General features: G+C 31.8%; 2 protein-coding genes across 4 annotated transcripts in view; one reads left to right on the top strand and one right to left on the bottom strand.

Moving 5' to 3' along the window:
• The window catches only part of LOC105261991 (flotillin-2), a 525,605-nt gene that overhangs the window by 60,122 nt on the left and 441,772 nt on the right, over positions 1-23,711 (bottom strand). Inside the window, exons 2-4 of one of the 3 annotated variants that reach the window (XM_059122416.1) lie at positions 11,909-12,096; positions 7,082-7,111; positions 3,826-3,934 (exon numbers count right to left, since the gene is read on the bottom strand). In XM_059122416.1, coding sequence (XP_058978399.1) covers positions 3,826-3,934; positions 7,082-7,111; positions 11,909-12,096 — 327 coding nt within the window. Of the gene's footprint in view, positions 1-3,825; positions 3,965-7,081; positions 7,112-11,908; positions 12,097-23,711 lie in introns of all 3 variants that reach the window. The other 2 variants (XM_059122414.1, XM_059122415.1) reach the window with 2 other exon arrangements.
• LOC101889541 (glucose dehydrogenase [FAD, quinone]-like) lies at positions 15,402-17,439 on the top strand. Its single transcript, XM_005185976.4, has 2 exons — positions 15,402-15,771; positions 15,828-17,439. The coding sequence occupies exons 1-2, from the start codon at positions 15,463-15,465 to the stop codon at positions 17,373-17,375; spliced, it is 1,857 nt and encodes a 618-aa protein (XP_005186033.2). The 5' UTR covers positions 15,402-15,462; the 3' UTR covers positions 17,376-17,439.

Here is a 23,711-nt window from a genome sequence, read left to right as displayed (position 1 = left end):
AATCTAATTATCGACACGGTTTTCTATAGAAAATCTTGTTATCGACAGGGTTTTCTACAGAAAATCTTGTTATCGACAGGGTTTTCTATAGAAAATGTTGTTATCGACAGGGTTTTCTATAGAAAATCTTGTTATCGACAGGGTTTTCTATAGAAAATCTTGTTATCGACACGAGTTTCTATAGAAAATTGTGTTATCGATAAGGTTTTCTTTAGAAAATCTTGTTATCGATAATGGTTTCTGTAGAAAATCTTGTTATCGACAAGGGTTTCTATAAAAAATCTTATTATCGACACAAATTTTTATAGAAAATCTAATTATCGACATGGTTTTATAAAGGAAATCTTGTTATCGAATATGATTTCTATAGAAAATCTTGTTATCGACGCGAATTTCTATAGAAAATCTTGTTATCGACATGGTTTTCTATAGAAAATCTTGTTATCGACACGGTTATCTATAGAAAATGTTGTTATCGTTAGGGAGTTCTTTAGAAAATCTTGTTATCGGCAAGAAAAATTTGTTATCGACAAGGGTTTCCTTAAAATATCTCGTTATCGATAAGGTTCCCTATAAAAAATTTGTTATAGACATGGATTTCTGTAGAAAATCTTGTTATCGACATGGTTTTCTATAGAAAAGCTTCTTCTCGACACGGTTTGCTATAGAAAATCTTGTTATCGAAACCGTTTTCTATAGAAAATCTTGTTATCGACACGGGTTTCTATAGAAAATTGTGTTATCGATAAGGTTTTCTTCAGAAAATCTTGCTATCGATAAGGGTTTCTATAGAAAATCTTGTTATCGACAAGGTTTTCTACAGAAAATCTTGTTATCGACAAGGTTTTCTATAGAAAATCTTGTTATCGACAAGGTTTTCTACAGAAAATCTTGTTATCGACAAGGTTTTCTATAGAAAATCTTGTTATCGACAAGGTTTTCTATAGAAAATCTTGTTATCGACACGATTTTAGAAAGGAAATCTTGTTATCGACACATTTTCTTATAGAAAATCTTGTTATCGACACGATTTTCTATAGCAAATCTTGTTATCGACAGGATTTTAGAAAGGAAATCCTGTTATCGACACAGTTTCTTATAGAAAATCTTGTTATCGACTCGGGTTTCTATAGCAAATCTTGTTATCGACATGGATTTCTATAGAAAACCTTGTTATCGACGTGGTTTTCTATAGAAAATCTTGTTATCGATAAGGTTTTTTATGGAAAATTTTGTTATCGACATGAATTTCTATGAAAAATCTTGTTATCGGCGTGGCTTTTTATAGAAAATCTTGTTATCGGCAATATTTCCGCACAAAATTCTGCTAACGACAGGTTTTTTTCCTTAAAAAAACCTTGCTTTCGAACAAAATTCCATTTAAAGTCTTAAACATTTGGCAGTCCCATCATCCCAAGTTCATATGTTATCAATTTTTTTTCTTGGATTTTTATTCATATTTGCAACATTACCCACAACCAAACCAAAACCACAGCACAATAGGAACCCGCATAAATAACCCATTCATTGCACAACAAATACAACAACAGTAATGACATGTTTTGTTTACGAATTTCGCACAGATAGACATTTTGATGCTTCAACATCCTTAGTCCTCAACCGAACTATGTGTGTTTACTTGTTTCTCCCCCTTCCTTTAGCATTGGTCATACTGAGCGTATGAATAATAAATGCCAGCAGCTTCATGTCTTTCTTTGCCGGGATAGCTGCTGCAAATAATATCCCATGGCCGCCAAGCATGAGATATTTGCAGTGTCTGCTATCTTTGTAAGGGGGGAGTTTCAGTTTCAGTTTTTTTTCTGTTTTAGTCATAAATATTTATCGCTAATATATCCCGGCCATACCGGCGAGCTCCCTAAGACTCCTGCCAATAACATACAAATCTTGAGTACATTTTTTGTCTTACCTCCCACCCTTAAAATCCACCACTTCTTAGCCTGGCAAAGAACCGTCAATAATGTTGCTAACGATTTTATGTTTTTTGGTTGCGGTTCAATTCGTACGAATGGCTGTGTTATATGGCCGAGATAAGTCATTTCTATTAGTAACTGTTATATGAATTGATTTTAATGACCTTTAGGGTAAAATGAAGTGGCAATTTGAGTAGCAGTTTGTATTTATGACACCTCGCATAAAACGATAAATTTGATTTGTTTGAATTTCGATTGGCAATTTTTGCGATAACAGGACTTTTTACAAAAATTCATTCAAATTCATATAGAAATCCATGTCGATAACAAGATTTTCTATAGAAATCCATGTCGATAACAAAATATTCCATAGAAATTCATGTCGATAACAAAATTTTCCATTGAAAACATTATCGATAACAAGATTTTCTATAGAAATATTTGGCGATAACGAGATTTTCTATGGAAATCCTTGTCGATAACAAGATTTTCTATAGAAATCCATGTCGATAACAAAATTTTCTATTGAAAACCTTATCGATAACAAGATTTTCTATAGAAATCCTTGTCGATAACAAGATTTTCTATAGAAATCCTTGTCGATAACAAGATTTTCTATAGAAATCCTTGTCGATAACAATATTTTCTATAGATATTCTTGTCGATAACAAGATTTTCTATAGAAATTCTTGCCGATAACAAGAAATTCTTGTCGATAACAAGATTTTCTATAGAAATTTTTGTCGATAACAAGGTTTTCTATAGAAATTCTTGTCGATAACAAAATTTTCTATAGAAATCCATGTCGATAACTAGATTTTCCACAGAAATCCATATCGATAACAAGATATTCTATAGAAATCTATGTCGATAACAGGATTTTCTATAAAAATTTATGTCGATAACAAGATTTTCTGTATAGAAATCTTGTCGATAACAAGGTTTTCTATAGAAATTCTTGTCGGTAACAGGATTTTCTATAGAAAATCTTGTCGATAACAGGATTTTCTATAGAAATCCTGGTCGATAACAAAATTTTCTATAAAAATCTTGTCGATAGCAAGATTTTCTATAGAAATCCCTGTCGATATCAAGGTTTTCTATAGAAATCCTTGTCGACAACAGGCTTTGCTATATAAATCCTTGTCGATAACAAGATTTTCTAGAGAAATCCTTGTAGATAGTAAGATTTTCTATAGAAACCCTTGTCGATAACAAGATTTTCTAATGAAATCCTTATCGATAACCATATTTTCTATAGAAATTCATATCGATAACAAGATTTTCTATAGAAATCCATGTCGATAACAAGATTTTCTATAGAAACCCTTGCCGATAACAAGATTTTCTATAGAAGTCCTTGTCGATAACAAGATTTTCTATAGAAGTCCTTGTCGATAACAAGATTTTCTATAGAAGTCCTTGTCGATAACAAGATTTTCTATAGAAATCCTTGTCGATAACAAGATTTTCTATAGAAAACCGTCTCGATAACAATATTTTCGATAGAAATCCATATCGATAACAATATTTTCTAGAGAAATTTATATCGATAACAAGATATCCTTGTCGATAACAAGATTTTCTATAGAAAACCGTCTCGATAACAAGATTTCCTATGGAAATCCACGTCGATAACAAGATTTTCTATAGAAATTTTTGTCGATAACAAGATTTTCTATACAAACTTTTTTCGATAACAATAATTTATATAGAAACCCTTGTCGATAACAAGATTTTCTATAGAAATCCATGTCGATAACAAGATTTTCTATATAGAAATTCTTGTCGATAACAATATTTTCTTTAAAAATTCTTGTCGATAATTTTTTGTATTTGACTTAAATTAATTAAAACTATAAAATATTTTCTCAAGCATTTATTGTGGACTTACCCAATATAGCACGCAAATGCCCTTCCAGTGTCTGCAATATCGTTTGTTTGATTTCACTTACGCTCTTGCCCAAAAACTGCTCACTGGCGGTGCCCAGAAGTTCGTCAGCCTGATGATGAAAATAATAGACATTCATCATCTGCATGAAAATCCATTCATTGTTCAGGGGTATTTTGTTTTATGGAGAATATAAAAGGAATTTTTGTTTTATTATTAGGTGTTGTTGTTGTTGTGGGGTTTTTTGTCGTTGTAGTCATCCGTTGTTACATCGTCAGAACATATTTTCATATTTATATATACACATTATTTATCGCAATTATTTATATTATTTTTATATATCCACATATATTTATTTTAAATACAGACAGCGGTCGTTGGCAGCATATTTTCAATATTTTTGTCGAATGCAGGATGGATGATGAACGGCAGAGTATTATTTGGCAACAATATTGAGAGAGAGAGTGAGAGCGAGCGAACAGCAGAAGCGCAACACAAAAGATACAACAACACCATAACACATCAAGGTATCCATCAAAAACAATGAGTTATTGTTTTGTTTTGTTTGTTGTCATTTCATTTCAAACGGAAACGGAAATGCACGTTTGTCAATAGAGTACAGAGTGTGAGTGTGTGTGTGTGAGGGGGGCGAAAAAAGAAAAAAACAATGAAAGGAGAACAATTAATTTCAGTTTATAAATGTATTTTATACAAAACTATGATATATAATTTGTGGGATATTTTTTCAAGGTAACTTTTTCAGAAAAATATATTGCAATCGATTACGTGTTATCGAAATGTAAGACTGATTATTGGCTAGAAGAATTTCTATTGAAAATCTTGTTATTGACAAAAATTTCTACAGACAATCGTGTTATCGACAGTGTTTTCTATGGAGAATCTTGTTATCGAAAGGGTTTTCTATAGAAAATCTTGTTATCCACGAGGTTTTCCATAAAAAAAACCTACAATCGCTAACGTTTTCTATAGGAATTCTTGTTATCGATAAGAATTTCTATAGAAATTTCTTGTAATTGACAAGAACTTCTGTAGAAAATCTTGTTACCGACAAAAATTTCTATAGAAAACCTTGTTATCGACAAAAATTTCTATAGAAAATCTTGTTATCGACAATAATTTCTATAGAAGATCTTGTTATCGGTAAAGCTTTCTATGGAAAATCTTGTTATCGACTGAGGTTTCTATAGAAAATATTGTTATCGACAGGAATTTTTATCGAAAATCTTGTTATCGACAGGAATTTTTATAAAAAATTTTGTTATCGACAGGAATTTTTATAGAAAATCTTGTTATCGACACGGTTTTCTACAGAAAATCTTGTTATCGACACGTTTTTTATAGAAAATATTGTTATCGACACGTTTTTTTATAGAAAATATTGTTATCGACATGGTTTCCTAGAGAAAATCTTGTTATCGACACGTTTTTTTATAGAAAATATTGTTATCGACATGGTTTCCTAGAGAAAATCTTGTTATCGACACGATTTCCAATAGAAAATCTTGTTATCGACACGATTTTCAATAGAAAATCTTGTTATCGACTTGATTTTAAATAAAAAAATTGTTATCGACACGTTTTTCTATAGAAAATATAGTTGTCGGCACGGATTCCTTTAGAAAATCTTGTTATCGACATGGTTTCCTAGAGAAAATCTTGTTATCGACACGATTTTACCTAGAAAATCATGTTATCGATATGGTTTTCTATAGAAAATCTTGTTATCGACAAGGTTTTTTTTACAGAAAATCTTGTTATCGACACGATTTCCAATAGAAAATCTTGTTTTTGGTCACGATTTTCCCTAGAAAATCTTGTTATCGACACGTTTTTCTATAGAAAATGTTGTTATCGGTACGGATTCCTATAGAAAATCTTGTTATCGACACGATTTTCCCTAGAAAATCTTGTTATTGATATGGTTTTCTACAGAAATTCTTTTTATCGATATGGTTTTCTTTAGAAAATCTTGTTATCGACACGATTTTCCCTAGAAAATCTTGTTATTGACATGGTTTTCTATAGAAAGTCTTGTTATCGACATAGTTTCTTAAAGATAATCTTGTTATCAACATGGTTTTCTATAAAAAATCTTGTTATCGACACGGTTTTTCATAGAAAATCTTGTTATCGATACGTGTTTCTTTAGAAAATGTTGTTATCGATACAGTTTTCTATAGAAAATCTTGTTATCGATAGGGTTTTCTGAAGAAAATCTTCTTATCGACATGGTTTTCTTTAGAAAATCTTGTTATCGACTTGTGTTTTTAAAGAAAATTTTGTTATCGACACCATTTTCTTTAGAAAATCTTGTTATCGATTCACCATATCATATTTTGTGGTCGAAATAATTGCAGAAAATGTTTCTCTGAAAAAGTTACCATAAAAATCACATCCTGTATCTAAAATCGATAAAAAATTTTATTATTCCATAAAACAATGTTTTTACAACAAAATTATTTTCTGAAACAAATTTACAAAGTTTATATGTTGCATACAATGAAATGTTGTTGCTTTTGGGGTAAGTTGTTGTAAAAACATTCCTTTAGTACAGCCGAATATGGTTGTGCCGAATCAACATTCTTTAAATAATCTAAAGTTTTTTAAAATATGAAATTTTTTTCACCAGAAATGCTTTTCATCACAATCATGTCGACTGTAAATTCTTACTTATATTTCTATATTTAGTAAATGTATTTATATGAAATATATGTGAAAAAAATAAACGACAAAATGAGAATATTTTTTAGACATGGACAAATGTACAACATTTAATGGCAACATATTTAGACGTTAGGTGAAAACATAGAAATAAATTTTAATTAAAAAAAAATGTATACAGTGAGAAAGTGGTGAAAAAATAATAAGAAATTTCAAAAAAATAATATTCAACATACCTTGTTTAATATAAATATTCAAAATCATAGTCAATTGGGAACTCAAAACTACGGCAGTAAATACTCCAAAGAAATAAAATTACAAGATGGGGAACGTAAGTAAATTAAAAAAAAAATAAAAAAAAAATAAAAAATATAAATTAGAATTTTTTTTTAAAAAAATAACTAAAAGGCAAATTTTGAAATTTCGGGGAAAAATTTGGAATTGAGTCTCTTTTTATGGAGTCTCATTAAAAAAATATTTTTTGTGTCTAAATGTATGTCTATTTCAAAATCTGCCTTCGCATACTATGGATGAATTCAATTAAACTAAATAAACCATATCAAACTGCAAATCATACCTCATCATCCATTTTTCCATATTTGCTAGACTGTAAAAAAAGAGCAGAGAAAAAAAAGAAAAAATATATACACAAATAATACAAGGTATTCATTGACGAAAATTAAGAAAAGTTGCAACAGGCATGAACACAACAAAAACGAACAAAGTACAAGTTTTCAACTAGAAAATTAAAATAAAAAATACAAAATCATCTTAAATAATAAAAAGAAGTTTAAGAAAATTGTGCCTAAATGAAGAAAAAATATTTATAAATTTTCAAACAGGAAAGTAATTATTCAACAGTGCCAAAACATGTTTAAATTTGACAAGACAAAACAATTTTTTTTAAATAAAAATTTTCAAAATTATAGCGTTTTTGCAAATGAACATTTTGTGGTAAGATTTCACTCTTTTACAGGTCTGTGCTGAGAAACGAAAATAAACCAAAGCATACTTTGGGGCGCAATGGGTCATAGGCAAAGTAAATAAGATATATAAACAATGAAACTAATCTAACCAAAACGAAGCTGGTAAATTTGTTAGAATTGGCGAACAGAGAAAAGAGACTCAGGCTCATGGAGTCAGAGAGAGAGAGAGAGAGAAGAGAGTCTTTCATCGACTAGCTGAGAAAAAGAGTTTAGTCATAGATGAGCTGAGAGTCTTTCCGCAAACGGTTTGAGAAGGGAGACAAGCTGCGAAAGCAGTCTTTAATGTATGAGCCGGGAATTTGTTAAACTTGTTGAAAAAGGGAAAATAGAGAAGCCTCGAAAAGAGTCTGTTCTTGGACATGCCATGAAGAGAGTCTTTACAAAGACGAGATGAGAAGAAAGTCTTGTAATGGGTGAGCTGAGTCGGCATTTTCTTCGTAGAGAGAAGGGAGTTTTTCCCAGACGAGCTGAGAAGAAAGTCTTGTCATAGATGAACTGAGAAAAGAGTCTTGTCATAGATGAGCTGAGAGTCTATCCGCAGACGTTTCGAGAAGAGAGACAAGCTGCAAAAGAAGAATTTCATGGACGAGCCGGGAATTTGTGAAACTTGTGCAAAGGGGAAAACAGGCGAGCTAAAAAGCGTGTCTTTTCATAGACGAGCCTCGAAGAGAGTCTTTACAACAGCCCTGCATATGTTCTTGAGCAACACTGGTAATAGATAAACTGAGTAGGCACTCTCTTCGTAGATGGGCTGAGAGGAGAGATTTTTTTACAGACAATCTGAGTAGAGAGTCTTGTCATAGATGAGCTGAGAAAAGAGGCTTGTCATGGACGAGCTAGGCATCTTTTCCTAGACGGGCTGACAATCGAGACAAGCTGCGAAAGTAGTCTTTAATGGACGAGTCGGGAATTAGGGGAAAATAGGCGTGCTGAGAAGAGTGTCTTTTCATGGACGAACCTCGAAGAGAGACTACAAAAAAGAGTTGAGAAAGAAGTCTTGTAATCGATGATCTGGGTAGGCACTCTCTTCGCAGACGAGCTGAACAGGTAGTCTTTCACAGACGAGCTGAGAAATGAGTCTTGTCATAGGTGAGCTGAGAGTCTTTCCGCAGACGAGCATAGAAGGGAGAAAAGCTACGAAAAGGGTATTTAACGGACGATTCGGGAATATTTTAAACTTGTGCAAAGGGTAAAATTGACAAACCAGAAAAAGAGTATTTTCATGGAGGAGACTCAAAGAGAGAGAGAAACAAGCTGAAAAGAGAGTCTTCGAATAGGAAAGCTGAGAAGGGAGTATTTTCGAAGATGAGCTGAGAAAAGAGTGTCTCATAGACGACCTGAGAAGAGAGTCTGTCATAGATGCGCTGAGTGTGAGCTAAGAGTATTTTTGTAGGCTAAGAAGTGAGACAAGCTGCGAAAGGAGGTTTCAATAGACGAGTCGGAAGGAAGTCTTTTATTAACAATCAGGGAAGGGAGTCTTTTAAAGCCAAAAGTCTCTTTGAGCGACCTGAATGGCGTCTCTTAAGCAACCGGAAAGGGATCTCTTTATGCGACTTGAAGGGCTTCTCTATAGCTGACATGTGTTCTCTCCTTAAGCTTCCTTAAAGACGTCTCTTTGGCAAGGGAGTATTTTCACAGGTAGTCGCCTTAGACGATCTATAGGGCTCGCCTTAAATGATCTAAAAGGCGTCTCTTTAGGTGACTTGAAAGGTGTCACTTTAAGCGATCTGAAGGCGACCTGAAGAGTGTCTCTTTAAGTGACCTTAATGATTGAGAAGGGAGTATTTTTAGAGAAGTAGTCGTCTTAAACGACCTGAAGGGCTCGCCTTAGATGATCTGAAAGGCGTCTCTTTAGTCGACCTGAAGGGCGTCTCTTTAGACGACCTGGAGGGCGAACTGAATGGCGTATCATTAGGCGATTTCATGGGCGTCACTTTAGGCCACCTGAATAGCGTCTCCATAGACTTCCTAAGGGGGTCTTTTTAAACTTCTTAAAGGGCGTCTTCTTTAGATTTCCTAAAGGGCGTCTCTATGAGACCTGAATTGCGTCCTGAACGGCGTCTCTTTAGGCGCCTGAAGGGCATCTCTTTAGAATTTCTAAAGGGCGTTTCTATGTGCTCTGAAGCGGGTCTCTTTAAGCGACCCGAAAGACGTATCCTTAGACTTCCTGAAGGGCGTCTTTATGCGAATTGTAGGGCGTCCTTTTGGGTGATCAGATAGGCGTATTTTTAGGTGACCTGAAGGTCGTCTCCTTCGGCGATATGAAGGGCGTATTTTTGGATCACCGCCTCTTTGGCCACCAGAGAGGCGTCTCATTAAGCGACCCGAAAGGTGTCTCTATGCGACCTGACGAGCGTCTCTTTAGGTCAACTGAAGGACGTCTCTTTAGACTTTCTAAAGGGCGTCTTCTTTAGACTTCCAAAAGAGCGTCTCTATGAGACCTGAAGGGGTCTCTTTTGACGTCTTGAAGGCGTCTCTTTAGAAGGCCGTGTCTTTAGACTTTCTAAAGGGTGTCTCTAGGTGACTTGAAGGGCGTCTCCTTATGCAACATGAAGGGCGTATCTTTGGGTCACCTGAAGGGCGCCTCTTTAGGCCACCTGAGAGGCGTTTCATTAAGCGACCCGAAGAGCGTCACTTTAGGGCAACTGAAGGACGTCTTATAAGGCCAGTCCTTAAGGACTGAGACAGGAGTATTTTTAAGTATTTAGAAGGACATCTCTTTAGACGACCTGGAGGGCTAACTAAATGGCGTATCTTTAGGCGATTTGATGGACATCTGAATAGCCTCTCCTTAGACTTCCTAAGGGGCGTCTTCTTTAGATTTCCTAAAGGGCGTCTCTATGAGACCTGAACTGGGTCGCTTCTGAAGGACGTCCTGAAGGGCGTCTCTTTAGGCGATCTGAAGGGCATTTCTTGAGATTACCTATGAAGCTTCGTTGAGACGACTTGAAAGGCGTATCTTTAGAAGACCTGAAGGACTAAAAATGGAGTCGCATAGATGAAAATTGAAATTTCAAAAAAAAAAGACCTCATAAAGAGAGTCGCTGCAGATGACACTAACGGAGTCTTAACAGACGAACTGAAGGGAGCCTCTTGAGAGATGACCTTAACGGAGTATATATGAATGACAAGACGAGTTGAAATAGGAACCTGGAGTGTGGCTCTTTAGGCGATCGGAAGGGCATTTCTTGAGATTACCTAGGAAACTTCGCTGAGACGACTTGAAAGGTGTCTCTTTAGGCTACCTTAAGGACTGAAAATGGAGTCGCATAGATGAGCGGAAAATCTAAAAACAATAAAAAACTAAATTTCAAAATAAAAACAGACGATCTAAAGATAGTCACTGCAGATGACACAGGCGAACTGAAGGGAGCCTCTACAGACGACCTAAATGGAGTCTTTACGAATGAGAATACGATTTGCAATAGGAACCTGGAGTGTGGCTCTTTAGGCGATCTGAAGGGCATTTCTTGAGATTACGTAGGAAACTTCGCAGAGACGACTTAAAACGCTTTTCTTTAGGCGACCTGAAGGACTGAAATTGGCCAGAAAATCTAAAAAAATTAAAAAAATGAAATTAAAAAAAAAGACGATATAGAGAGAATTACTGCAGATGACACTATCGGCGTCTTTACAGGCGAAATAAGGGGAGTCTCTACAGACAATCTAAAGGGAGTCTTTACGAATGCGGAGATGAGTTGCAATAAGGCCCGAAGTGTGTCTTTCGACACGTCTTTCGCGCGTCTGCGGAGAAATTTCTTGATTATGTTAAGATAATGTCAAAAAGAGCGAGGGCACAAAAAAGTAAAGCATACTTTGAGGCTCAAAGTGAGAAAAGTGATAGACAATATAAAAAAGAAAGAAATTCTAAAAAAATTAAAAAAAAAAACAGATTTTGTCGATTTGCAATTTCAAAACAAAAATTATAACAGTGTTTGGAAAGTGAATTTTCAATATTGGACAATTCTAGTTGACAACAACACAAAATTTGACTTTTTTGCAGAGACTTACATTTTTCTTATTAAATTCTCTTGGTGTTGAGAACTATAAATGGTAACAATAAAAAATTGAACAAAAAAAATTAACAAATGAAAGGTAAAAAAATATCTTCAATTATTTTGTTTAAAACAATTGTTTTTTTGTTTTGATTACAAGAAAAAAGTAGAGATAAAAAAGAAGTACGAATTTGAAATAATTTTGAACGAAATTGTTTTGTAATATTCCATAAAAATCAAGAAAGCCAGCATGCAAAGTTGTACAACAGATTTTTGGTTATTTTTGAATAAAAAAAGTGTAGATTTTTATTTTAATTTTCTCATAGTAAATAGAATAAGATTAATTTGTTGATATAATTAGTTGTTAATACACATAATTAGAAATAATTAGAAAAAAAAGTTGAATTTTTGATTATTACTCACCTTCATGATTTTACATTGGGCCACACCGGTCACGGTCAAAGGGACACCCTGTGATGTCTCCACACTTTCACACATTGGATTTAGGGTCATGACATTTAGCGAGAGCCTTTGGACATCTGTCACCAGCCACCAAGCCCAGGCCCAGCCACCGACAATGGTGCGTTTTTTCGTTGAACCACAACAGCCACCTGGAAGAGGGGGAAAATTAAAATAATTTTGAGTGAAATATTAAAAAAAAAACAAATTCGAGGGGTGTGTGAAAAAATATTAAAAACATTTCACAAATCATAGGGTGTTTAAAAAAAAATTAAAAACAAGTTAAAAAAGAAGCAAAGTTCCAGGCCACGTCGAACTTTTTATACCATCCATCATTCGGAAAGAAATTGAAAAATGTCAAAAAAAAAAAAAAAAAAAAAAAATCCGTAGAAAATGATAACCCTTATAGGGGGGCTATACGAAGATGTGGTGTTTTTGGTACTTTTGTGTCATAGGCTGTAGTACCCATTACGAACTTTATTTACGAAATTTGAAACAATTCTGGTGATTACTATCGATAAAATCATCAAAATACCGAATATCGGGAGGTAACGTTACATGGGGCCTATACGAAGACAAGGACCTGCACAGACAATTTTCTGTCACAGGCTGTAGTACCTATTACGAACTTCAAATACGGAATTTGAAACAATTCTGGTGAATAATACCGCTAAAATAGTCAAAATATCGAATATCGTATTGTATGGGGGCTATAGGAAGACGAGGACCTACACAGACAATTTTCTGTCTTAGGCTGTAGTATCCATTACGAACTTCAAATACCAAATTTGAAACAATTCCGGTGAATAATGTCGCGAAAATCCTGGAAATACCGAATAAAGGGAGGTATCGTTATATGGAGGCTATACTAAGACGTGGACCTACAAAGACAATTTTCCGTCATAGGTTGTACTATCCATTACGAACTTCAAATACCAAATTTGAAACAATTCCGGTGAATGGTGTCGCTAAAATCATCAAAATACCGAATATCGGGAGGTACAGCTATATGGGGGCTATACGAAGACAATTACCTGCAGACGCGATTTTTTGTTATAGGTTGTAGTACCCATTACGAACTTCAAATACCAAATTCGAAACAATTCCGGTGAATGAATGTCGCTAAAATCATAAAAAAAACCGAATATCGTGAGGTGCGGTTATATTTAGCCAACAGGAAGACGTTGACCTACACAGACAATTTTCTGTCTTAGGCTGTAGCATCAATTACGAACTTCAAATACGAAATTTGACGCTATTCCGGTGAATAATGTCGCTAAAATCATCAAAATACCGAATAAAGGGAGGTACCGTTATTTGGGAGCTATACGAAGATGTGGGCCTCCATACGCAATTTTTAGTCATAGGTTGTACTACCCATTACGAATTCTAAATACGAAATTTGAAACAATTCTAGTGAATAATGTTGCTAAAATCATCAAAATACCGAATATCGGGAGGTGCCGTTATATGGGGGCTATACGAAGACCTGGACCTGCACAGACAATTTTTTTGTCATAGTCTGTAGTATCCATTACGGACTCCAAATACCAAATTTGAAATAATTCCGGTGAATAATGTCGCTAAAATCATCAAAAAACCGAATATCGGGAGGTGCGGTTATATTGGAGCTACGGGAAGACGTTGACCTACACAGACAATTTTGTGTCGTAGACTGTACTACCCATTACGAACTTCAAATACCAAATTTGAAACAATTCCGGTGAATAATGTCGCTAAAATCATCAAAATGCCGAATATCGGGAGGTGCCGGTATATGGGTGCTATGCTAAACCGTAGACCTATATAGACAATTCTTTTTCAAGGGATAAAGTAGTCACGAAGAACTCCTTGTGTAGATTTTCAGACAATTCCATTGAAAAATGTGGTTAAAATAATCAAAATACCGAATATCGTGAGGTACAGTTATATGAGGGCTATACGATATCGTGGACCTATATAGACAATTCTCTTCCATGGGGTAAAGTACATACAGATAACTCCTTGTGTAGAATTTCAGACAATTCTATTGAAAAATGTGGTTAAAATTATCAAAATACCGAAAATCGGAAGATACAGTTATATGAGAGATATACGATATCGTGGACCTATATAGGCAATTCTTTTTCAGGGGATAAAGTAGTCACAAAGAACTCCTTGTGTAGAATTTCAGACATTTCCATTGAAAAAATTGGTTAAAATCGTCAAAATACCGAATATCGGGAGTATCGTTATATGGGGGCTATACGATATCGTGAACCAATATAGCCCATCTTCGAATATGACCTGCATGCAGACAAAAGACAAATCGGTGCAAAATGTTAGTTTCCTATCTTTATTCGTTTTGACTCTAGCGTGATTACAACAGACAGGTGGGACAGATGGACAGGGCTAAATCGTCTTCGAATTTTAAGCTAATCCAAAATATATGTACTTTGTTGGGTCTAATATTATTATTTCGATGAGTTAAAAAACGGAATGTCTAACTTAATATCCCCTCCATACTATGTATGGGGGAGGGTATAAAAATCCACAGCTCTTATGTTTGGGTCAATATTTGTTTCGTTTAGATGACAAAAATGGCTTTGGATCAATGCCGCTTTAAACAAAAATGTGAGACAATTTGTTGCGATCGTTAATATCTCGTGATTTTTGAGGCAAAAATCGACATTTCCCATTATTTAGAATGAAAAATCGTCAAAATGCCAATAAATCGGTTACAACTGGTATGACTTAAAATACCCTCCATACTATGTATTGTGGAGGGTATAAAAATCCACAGATCTGCTGTTTGGGTCTATTTTCCAACTTTGGACTAATGGCGCTTTAAACAAAAATGTGAGACAATTTGTTGCGATCGTTAATTTTTCTTCACTTTTGAGGCAAAAACGGCACTTTCCATTGTTAGAATGAAAAATCGTCAAAATGCCAATAAATCAGCTAAAAATGGCAACACTGATCACAGTATGTTTTTTATTATTGCAACTTCCTAAGAACAACTGATTTTGTCATTATCTTCTTTGAAATGCATTGTTCTGTTTATGTTTTTGTTGCATTTCCTAAGCTCTACTTCAATCATCTCTTTCCACCAGTTCTCTCTAACGTTGGGAGAGTGGCCTATACGCAAAACATGTTGTGCTAATGTGTGTTCGTTCTTTGTTTATCAATGTCAAGTTTATGCTCCATCATTATTGAGTGCTCTCTTCGTTGTCTCCTTTTTGATGCCATCAGCTGTGTTGGCTTAGTTATTGGAAAACCAGACACAGGCCAAATTAAATTTGATATTTTTCATTAAAAATTAAACAGACATTTCTCCTCAAGTGTAAAGTAAATCCCAAAAATATTGCTCGAAATATAAAAAACCAGTCTGTTTGCCAAAAAAAAAAAAAAAAAAAAAAAAAAAAACAACAAAATGTTTTTTTTTTATTTATTTTCGTTGTTTTATTATTTTTTGCTGACAATGGATATTCACAAAAATGACATAAAAACAAAACAACCTTGCCCATTGCAGTTGGAAAATGTTGTTTGCATCGGGAACATCGGCATGCGCTGGCCATCATTGTTCCGGGTCAAGTGTGGGAGCAGTTAACACCTTGGTTTCTTTGCTGGTAGAGGGAATTTTATCAGCCCAATGCAATATTTCCAATCGAACATTATGGCCTGAGGATTATGCGGAGCAGGCCTTGAATCATGGACTAGCTGGTTATGATTTTGTGGTTATTGGCGGGGGATCTGCAGGCTCGGCGGTGGCAAGTCGTTTAAGTGAGAATTCCAATTGGAGCGTTTTGCTGTTGGAGGCTGGAGATGATCCTCCTCAAGAATCCGAGGTAAGTTTGCAATGGAGTTTGCTTAGAAAATTATTTAATTACCAACTTTTTTGTAGCTTCCCATATTTTCGAGTGAGCTGTTAAATTCCAAGGCTGCCTACCATTATACGGTAGAGGCCAACAATGTGTCCTGCAAAGCCTTTAAGAACAATCAATGTCGCTGGAGTCGTGGCAATTGCTTGGGCGGTACCGGCTCCATAAATGGCATGGTTTATGTTGAGGGAACTCCCGAAAACCATGACCTTTGGTGTTCCCAGGGCAGCAAGGGTTGGTGTTATGATGAGCTGAGGCAATTCTATACCAAGGCCAAGACGCCCCAGGGCAATTCCAGTCATCCCCTCGGATATGTTGTCTTAAATCCCGCCAATGCCACAGATATGGAATTTGTTGAGCTGGTAACTTCCGCCTGGGATGAGCTGAAACAAAATCGCCTAACTCAGTTTGGCGATGAGAATTATTTGCACTACAACTTTGCCAATGTTACATTTGCCAATGGCCATAGATGGAGTACGGGGAAAAGTTATTTGGGCAAAGTACGCCAAAGGCCAAATCTTAAGGTTATTAAAAATGCCAGGGTTACCAAACTGCAGTTTGATAAGGAGCATGAAAAACTACTCTCCGTGGAGTTTGTGGTCAGGGAAAAGAGAACAATGAAGGTCCAGGTTAACAAAGAGGCCATACTTTCGGCAGGGGCCTTGGAATCACCCAAACTTTTGATGTTATCAGGTATTGGACCTTTTAGCCATCTGCGACGACTTAATATTCCCCTGCGCCACAATTTACCGGTGGGCAGAAATTTACAGGACCATGTGGTGCTTAATTTGTATTTCAAAATGCCGCCCTCTCCCTCATCTTCAGGATCAAATGACTTGGATGGCATTTATGAATACCTCATGCATGGCACGGGACCCTTGGCTTCCTTTGCCACCGGCCAGCTGACGGCGTACTTAAAAACCGATAAAAATACAACAACGACCTCCAAAAACATGCATTCCTATTTGGTGGCCATGAAAAAGGGTAGCTTCCAGCAACTGGAACTTTCGGCCCAGGTCTCAGGCCTAAAGGATGAACTGAAGGACTTTCTAAGGCAACAATTGGAACAGCATGACATTTTTGTGCTGTATATTCTCTTGGCCCAACCCAAATCTAGGGGTAGTATAAAATTAAAAACCTCTTCCTCCAAAGATCCTCCCATCATAGATGCCGGTTATTTGACCCAGACAGAGGATAAGCTAATTTTAATGTCCGGCATAGAATATGCCCTCAATTTGCTGGAAACATCCAGCTTTAGGGAAAGGCAAATCGAATTACTCCGCATTCCCCTGCCCGAGTGTGATGGATATCAGTTCAAATCCCTGGAATATTGGTATTGTTTTATGGAATACTTTTCCAGTACCGGCTATCATTTTGCAGGTACCATCAAAATGGGGGCCAAGGAAGACAATATCACATGTGTGGATCCTGAATTGAGGGTAAAGGGGGTTCGCAATTTACGTGTGGCCGATGCCTCCATTATGCCCCGTGTGACGTCACATAATACCAATGCCCCCACTATTATGATTGGAGAAAAGGCGGCCGATATGATTTGGAAGCAATGGGCGTAGATTAAAAAAATATATGAATAATATTTATAAGTTATAATATAAATAAATATATGTTAACAATAAATTGAAGGTAATATATATTAACAATAAAATATTAAATAAATTTAAAAAATAAAAAAAAAATAAAAATTTAAAAATAAAATAAATATTTAAAAATAAAAAAAAAATTAAATAAAAAAAAAATAAAGTTTTAAAAATAAAAATTTAAAAATAACAAAAAAAAAAATAAAGGTAACAAAAAAAAAATAAAAATTTAAAAATAAAAAATAAATAAAAATTTAAAATAAAAATATTAAAAAAATCAACGTTTATTGGAAGTGGTTACACAATACAGGTTGAGATGAAAAAATTGCAACCAACTTCAGCACTCAGCCACCCAAGAATGTTTACGAAATAAGGTTCGACTCGCTTTATTTCCAGCGCACAATGGCCACCAAAATCTCCGTATACCAATCCGTTGGCCGGAGTATTTTGGAAAGCAAGGTTGGCACTAAAAAATACCAAAATGTCGTTCACCTCAAGCAAGCGCTTCGCCGAGAATGGGCCAAAATACCGCAGAGCAACATTCGGGCAGCGTGTGATGGTTTTATTGGCCGTTTTAAGGCCATAATTCGTGCCAAATCCCAAAAAAAACGTGGATATTTTTAAAAGTTTTTTGTTATAAATCCCAACAAACGTGGATTTGTTAAGAAATATTTTGTTATAAATCCCAACAAACGTGGATTTTTTGAAAATATTTTTTTATAAATCCCAACAAACGTGGATTTTTTAAAAATATTTTTTTATAAATCCCAACAAACGTGGATTTTTTAAAAATATTTTTTTATAAATCCCAACAAACGTGGATTTTTTAAAAATATTTTTTAACCACTTCCAATAAACGCGGATTTTTAAAAAAAATTTTTAACCACTTCCAATAAATGTGGGTTTTTGAAAAATATTTTTTAACCACTGGATTTTTTAAAAATATTTTTTAACCACTTCCACTAAACTTGGATTTTTTAAAAATATTTTTTAACCACTTCCAATAAACGTGGAATTTTTAAAAATATTTTTTAACCACTTCCAATAAACATGGATTTTTTAAAAATATTTTTTAACCATTCCCTTTAAACGTGGATTTTTTTTAAAAATATTTTCTAACCACTTCCAATAAACATGGATTTTTTAAAAAATATTTTTTAACCATTCCCTTTAAACGTGAATTTTTTAAAAAAATATTTGTTAACCACTTCCAATAAACGTGGATTTTAAAAAATATTTCTTAACCACTTCCAATAAACGTGGAGTATTCAAAAAAAATTTTTAACCACTTCCCATAAACGTAGATTTTTTAAAAATATTTTTTTACCACTTCCAATGAATGTGAATTTTTTAATTTTTTTTTAACCACTTAACCAAAAAAATGGTTGTTTTAAAAATAATTTTTAACCACTTCCAATAAACATGGATTTTTTAAAAATATTTTTAACCACTTCCAATAAACGTGGATTTTTTAAAGATATTTTTTAACCACATCCAACAAACGTGGATTTTTTAAAAAAATTTTTTAACCACTTCCAAAAAACGTGAATTTTTTAAAAATGTTTTTAACCGCTCCCAATAAACGGGGATTTTTTAAAAATACTTTTTAACCACTCCCAATAAACGGGGATTTTTTAACAATATTTTTTAACCACTTTCAATAAACGTGGATTTTTTAAAAATATTTTTTAACCACTTCCAATAATCGTGGATTTTTTTAAAATATTTTTAGCCACTTCCAATAAACGTGGATTTTTGTAAAATTATTTTTTGTAAATCCCAACAAACGTGGATTTTTTTAAAAATATTTTTAACCACTTCCACTAAAAGTGGATTTTTTTAAAAATATTTTTTAACCACTTTTAATAAATGTGAATTGTTTAAAAATATTTTTTCATAAATAAATCCCAACAAACATGGCTTTTTTAAAAATATTTTTTATTAATCCCAAAATTCGTGGATTTTTTAAAAATATTTTTAATATAAACAAACGTAGATTATTTTAAAATATTATTTTTATAAATCTCTACAGACGTGGATTTTTTTAAATATCTTTTCATAAATCCCAACAATGGAGGATTTTTTTTTAAATATGTTTCAAAAATCCCAACAAACGTTGATTTTTTTAAAAATATTTTTTTTATAAATCTCAAAAATATGTTTTTTTTAACCAACAGACCTGGATTTTTTAAAAATATTTTTCATAAATCCCAATAAACGTGGATTTTTAAAAATATTTTTTGTTTATAAATCCCTAAAAAACTTGGATGTTTAAAAATATTTTTTTCATAATTCCCAAAAAAAGTGGATTTTTAAAAATATTTTTTTATATATCCCAACAAGTTGATTTAAAAAAAAATAGTTTTTTATAAATCCCAAAAAACGTGGATTTTTTAAAATATTATTTTAAATATATTTATAAAAATATTATAAATCTCAACAAATGTGGACTTTATAAAACATCTTTTCATAAATCCCAACAAACGTGAAAGTTTTAAAAACATTTTTTCATAAATCCCAATAAACGTGGATTTTTTTTCAATATTTTTTTCATAAATCCCAATAAACGTGGATTTTTTTTAAATATTTTTTTCATAAATCCCAATAAACGTGGATTTTTTTTAAATATTTTTTTTCATAATTTCCAACAAACGTGAAAGTTTAAAAAAAAATTTTTCATAAATACCAATAAATGTGGATTTTTTAAAAATATTTTTTTTCATAAATACCAAGAAATGTGGATTTTTTAAAATATTTTTTTTTCATAAATCCTTAAAAACTTGGATCTTTTTTAAATACATTTTCATTAACCCCAATAAAGGCGGATTTTTAAAAAAAAACATTTTTTCATTAATTCCAACAATCGAGAATTTTTTAAAAAAAAAATTTCTCATTAACTCCAACAATCGAGAATTTTTTAAAAATATTTTTTTTTTCATAAATTCCAGCAATCGAGGATTTTTTAAAAATATTTTTTCATTAATCCCAATATTCGAGGAATTTTTAAAAATATTTTTCATAAATCCAAGCAACGGCGGATGTTTTAAAAATATTTTTTTTTAATTTTCTAATAATTTCATTTTTTTAATAACATAATTTTCAAAAACATTTAGATTTCCACTGTCTATAAACAAAAAAAAAATTGTTTCCATCATTGAAAATTAAAGTGCCCCTTGCCAAAGCGTAAAATATTGCTCCAAATATGTCACACTCTGACAGTGATAGTGGAAGTGAAACTCATTGTTTTGATTGTTTTTATGTTGTCGTTAGCAATAGGGCAGAACTTTGAATTAGACAAAGAGAAAGAGAGAAGAGCATATGAATGAGATCTCGTTTCAAAAAAGAGATGGGCTATTTTCTATGACTCTTTCAAAACATGAACCCGTTAAATTGGAAAAAAAGAGAAAGTTAAAAAGAGAGTTTAAATGAGAAACCATGTGCTGTTCATCGCTCATCCTCATAGATGGGCAAATAATTAAAGAGAAATTCCTAAGAGAATTGCAAAATAACTTACCTGTGCCGGTTTTTTTTTATTTATTTTTGTATTTTTAAACAAAAATCCCCAAAAATTAATTTATAAATATAATTATTGATAATTATTCTATACGTCTATTTACTGATGTCTTAATTATAATAGAGAATAAGAGACATATGCTCACACCTCCCCCCTCTCTTAAATTACATTTCATATTTTCTTTCTTTTCTTTTAGCAATTATTTGATTACCGGATGGCCAAATTTTTCAAATTCCCACTTCTCCAGAGCCTGGCTTACGTGAGCTTAGACACGTTTATCAGCCTTTCCGTTAAGTTTGGTGTCGGAAATTTCATCAGTTTTGCCTTTCCCGCGCCACAATGTGTAATGCCAAGCAACAGGTGCTCGGGGTGACTTCTGCGCAACCGCAACAATTCATGGCAATTGAATGAGTTCTTTTATTTCTTACAATTGTGTGACTTGCAATTTTTTGTTATTAGAAATTGGTTTTCTTTCTGTTATTGATTTTTTTTTAAGAAAAGAGAGTAGTGTTTGATTATCGAAACAAAGATAACCACATCCGATACTTGATGTGTGTATGTTGTAATACTCAGTTCTTTATTTTTTTTGTTTTTTTTTTTCTTTTCAACGAGATTGAGTATTGGGTTTCTAAGGAAATCGAAAGTGAAATGAAGTTAAGTGATGTGTGTTTTCAGATATTTATTTTTAGTTTGGCTTTTAGTCATCGAAATTTGGGGGGAAAAAGAAAGATTAATGTTTTCAATGAATTGACATTTTTTACAAGAAGAAGAAATAAGCAGAAAAATTGGATTTTTGAGTTTAAAAATTTTTAAAAATAATTTTCATTATTCACTGTTATTAAGGAAGGAGCAATGAATCTAGCATTAAAGCCGCAGGAATCATCTTAAATTGTTGTGAATTTTTTTGTAAGGCAACAACAATTTTATTTCTAAGAATATTTCTTTCAAGTTTCCAATGATTCAATGGATTTCTTAATATATTTTGAACACTTTCCAAAGATTGTGGAGTTTTATAAAAATATTTTTTAGAGAACTTATAAAAAAACACCAATTTTAAAACAAATTCTTTTAAAATTTTCCAACAAACATGGATTTATAAAAAAAACTTTCTAAAAAACGTGGTTTTTTAATTTTTAATAATAAAAAAATATAACAACTTGGATTTTAAAAATATTTTTTTTTAAAACGTGACTTAAAAAACACTTTTTTTAAACGCAGTACCAATTTAGTTTTTAAGAATATTTCTTTCACGTTTCTAATGATTTAATGGATTTCATAAAATATTTCGAATTAATGAATTTTTAGAAATATTCTTTTAATAATGGGTTTTTATTTTGAAACTATTTTTTCTATAATCCCGAATTCTTCATATATATTTTAAGTAATTAGTTTATAGTTTTAAATAGTTTCCTCCAAATTTTTTTTTAATATTTTTCTATATAATACAATTTTTAAAATGTTTAAAATTATTTTTTTTTTCAAAAATTGTGGATTTTTTCGTAAATATTCATTGAATATTTTATTTTCGAAAATCGTGGATTTTTTTGATAATCGTGAATTTTTTAAAATTATTTTAAATAAATATTTTTTCAATAATCGGAGAAATGGATATCCAATATTTGTTAGTCTTTAAAAAATATATATTTTTTTAAATATTTGTTTAAAAATATTGAAAAAAATTTAAAAAAATATTTTTCATAAAATATTTTTTTCATAACCGTGAATATTTTTAAATTATTTAAAAAAAAAAATATTTTTTAATAATCGGAGAAATGGATATTCAATATTTGTTAGTCTTTAAAAAATATCTATTTTTTAAATATATTTTTTATACATTTGTTTAAAAATATTTTTTTAAAAAAAAATTGAAAAAAATGTTTTTAAAAAAATATTTAAAAAAAAGTTTAAAATATTGAAAAAATATTTGTTTTAAAAATTTGTTAAAAATATTTTTTTAAAAAAAAAAAAATTAAAATTTTTCCAAAAATCGGATAAGTGGATATTCATCATTTTTAAGTCTTTTAAAAATATTTTTTAAATAAACGTGGATTATTTTATTTTTTTTTGTTTTCAATATAAGGTTTACAAATATTTTTTCAATCTTCGTGATTTTTTTTTTTTTTTTGTGTAAATGTTCATAAAATGTTTTTTTTTTTTTTTTTTTGATTAAAGTGAGTTTTTGATTTTTTTTCTAATTTTTTTAAGTAAATAGTTTTTTAATAATCGGAGAAATGTATATTCAATATTTGTTAGTCTTTACAAAATATGTATTTTTTAATATTTTTTTGAAATATTTGTTATATTTGTTTAAAAATATTTTTTAAAAAATATGGAAAAAATGCTTTTAAAAAATATTTAAAAAAAGTAAAAATATGAAAAAAATATTTTTTTAAAAATTTTGTTTGTTACAAAATATTTTTTTTAATAAAAAAATCGGAGAATTGGACATTCATTATTTTTAAGTCTTTTAAAAATATTTGTTAAACAAACGTGGATTATTTTATTTTTTTTTCTGTTTCCAATATAAGGTTTACAAATATTTTTTCAATTTTCGTGATTTTTTTTTTCTAAATATTTATAAAACTTTTTTTTCGATTAAAGTGAGTTTTTGAATTATTTTAAGTAAATAGTTTTTTAATAATCGGAGAAATGGATTTTCAATATTTGTTAGGCTTTAAAGAATATATATTTTTAAATATTTGTTTAAAAATATTTTTTAAAATATTCAAAAAAAATGTTTTTAAAAAAAGTTAAAAATATTAAAAAAAATATTTTTTTAAAAATTTGTTTAAAAATAT

Source organism: Musca domestica, unplaced genomic scaffold (assembly GCF_030504385.1).
Source record: "Musca domestica strain aabys unplaced genomic scaffold, Musca_domestica.polishedcontigs.V.1.1 20, whole genome shotgun sequence".
NCBI lineage: Eukaryota > Metazoa > Arthropoda > Insecta > Diptera > Muscidae > Musca > Musca domestica.
Note: the sequence above shows the minus strand (reverse complement) of the source record. Positions and strands in the feature narration are given on the sequence as shown.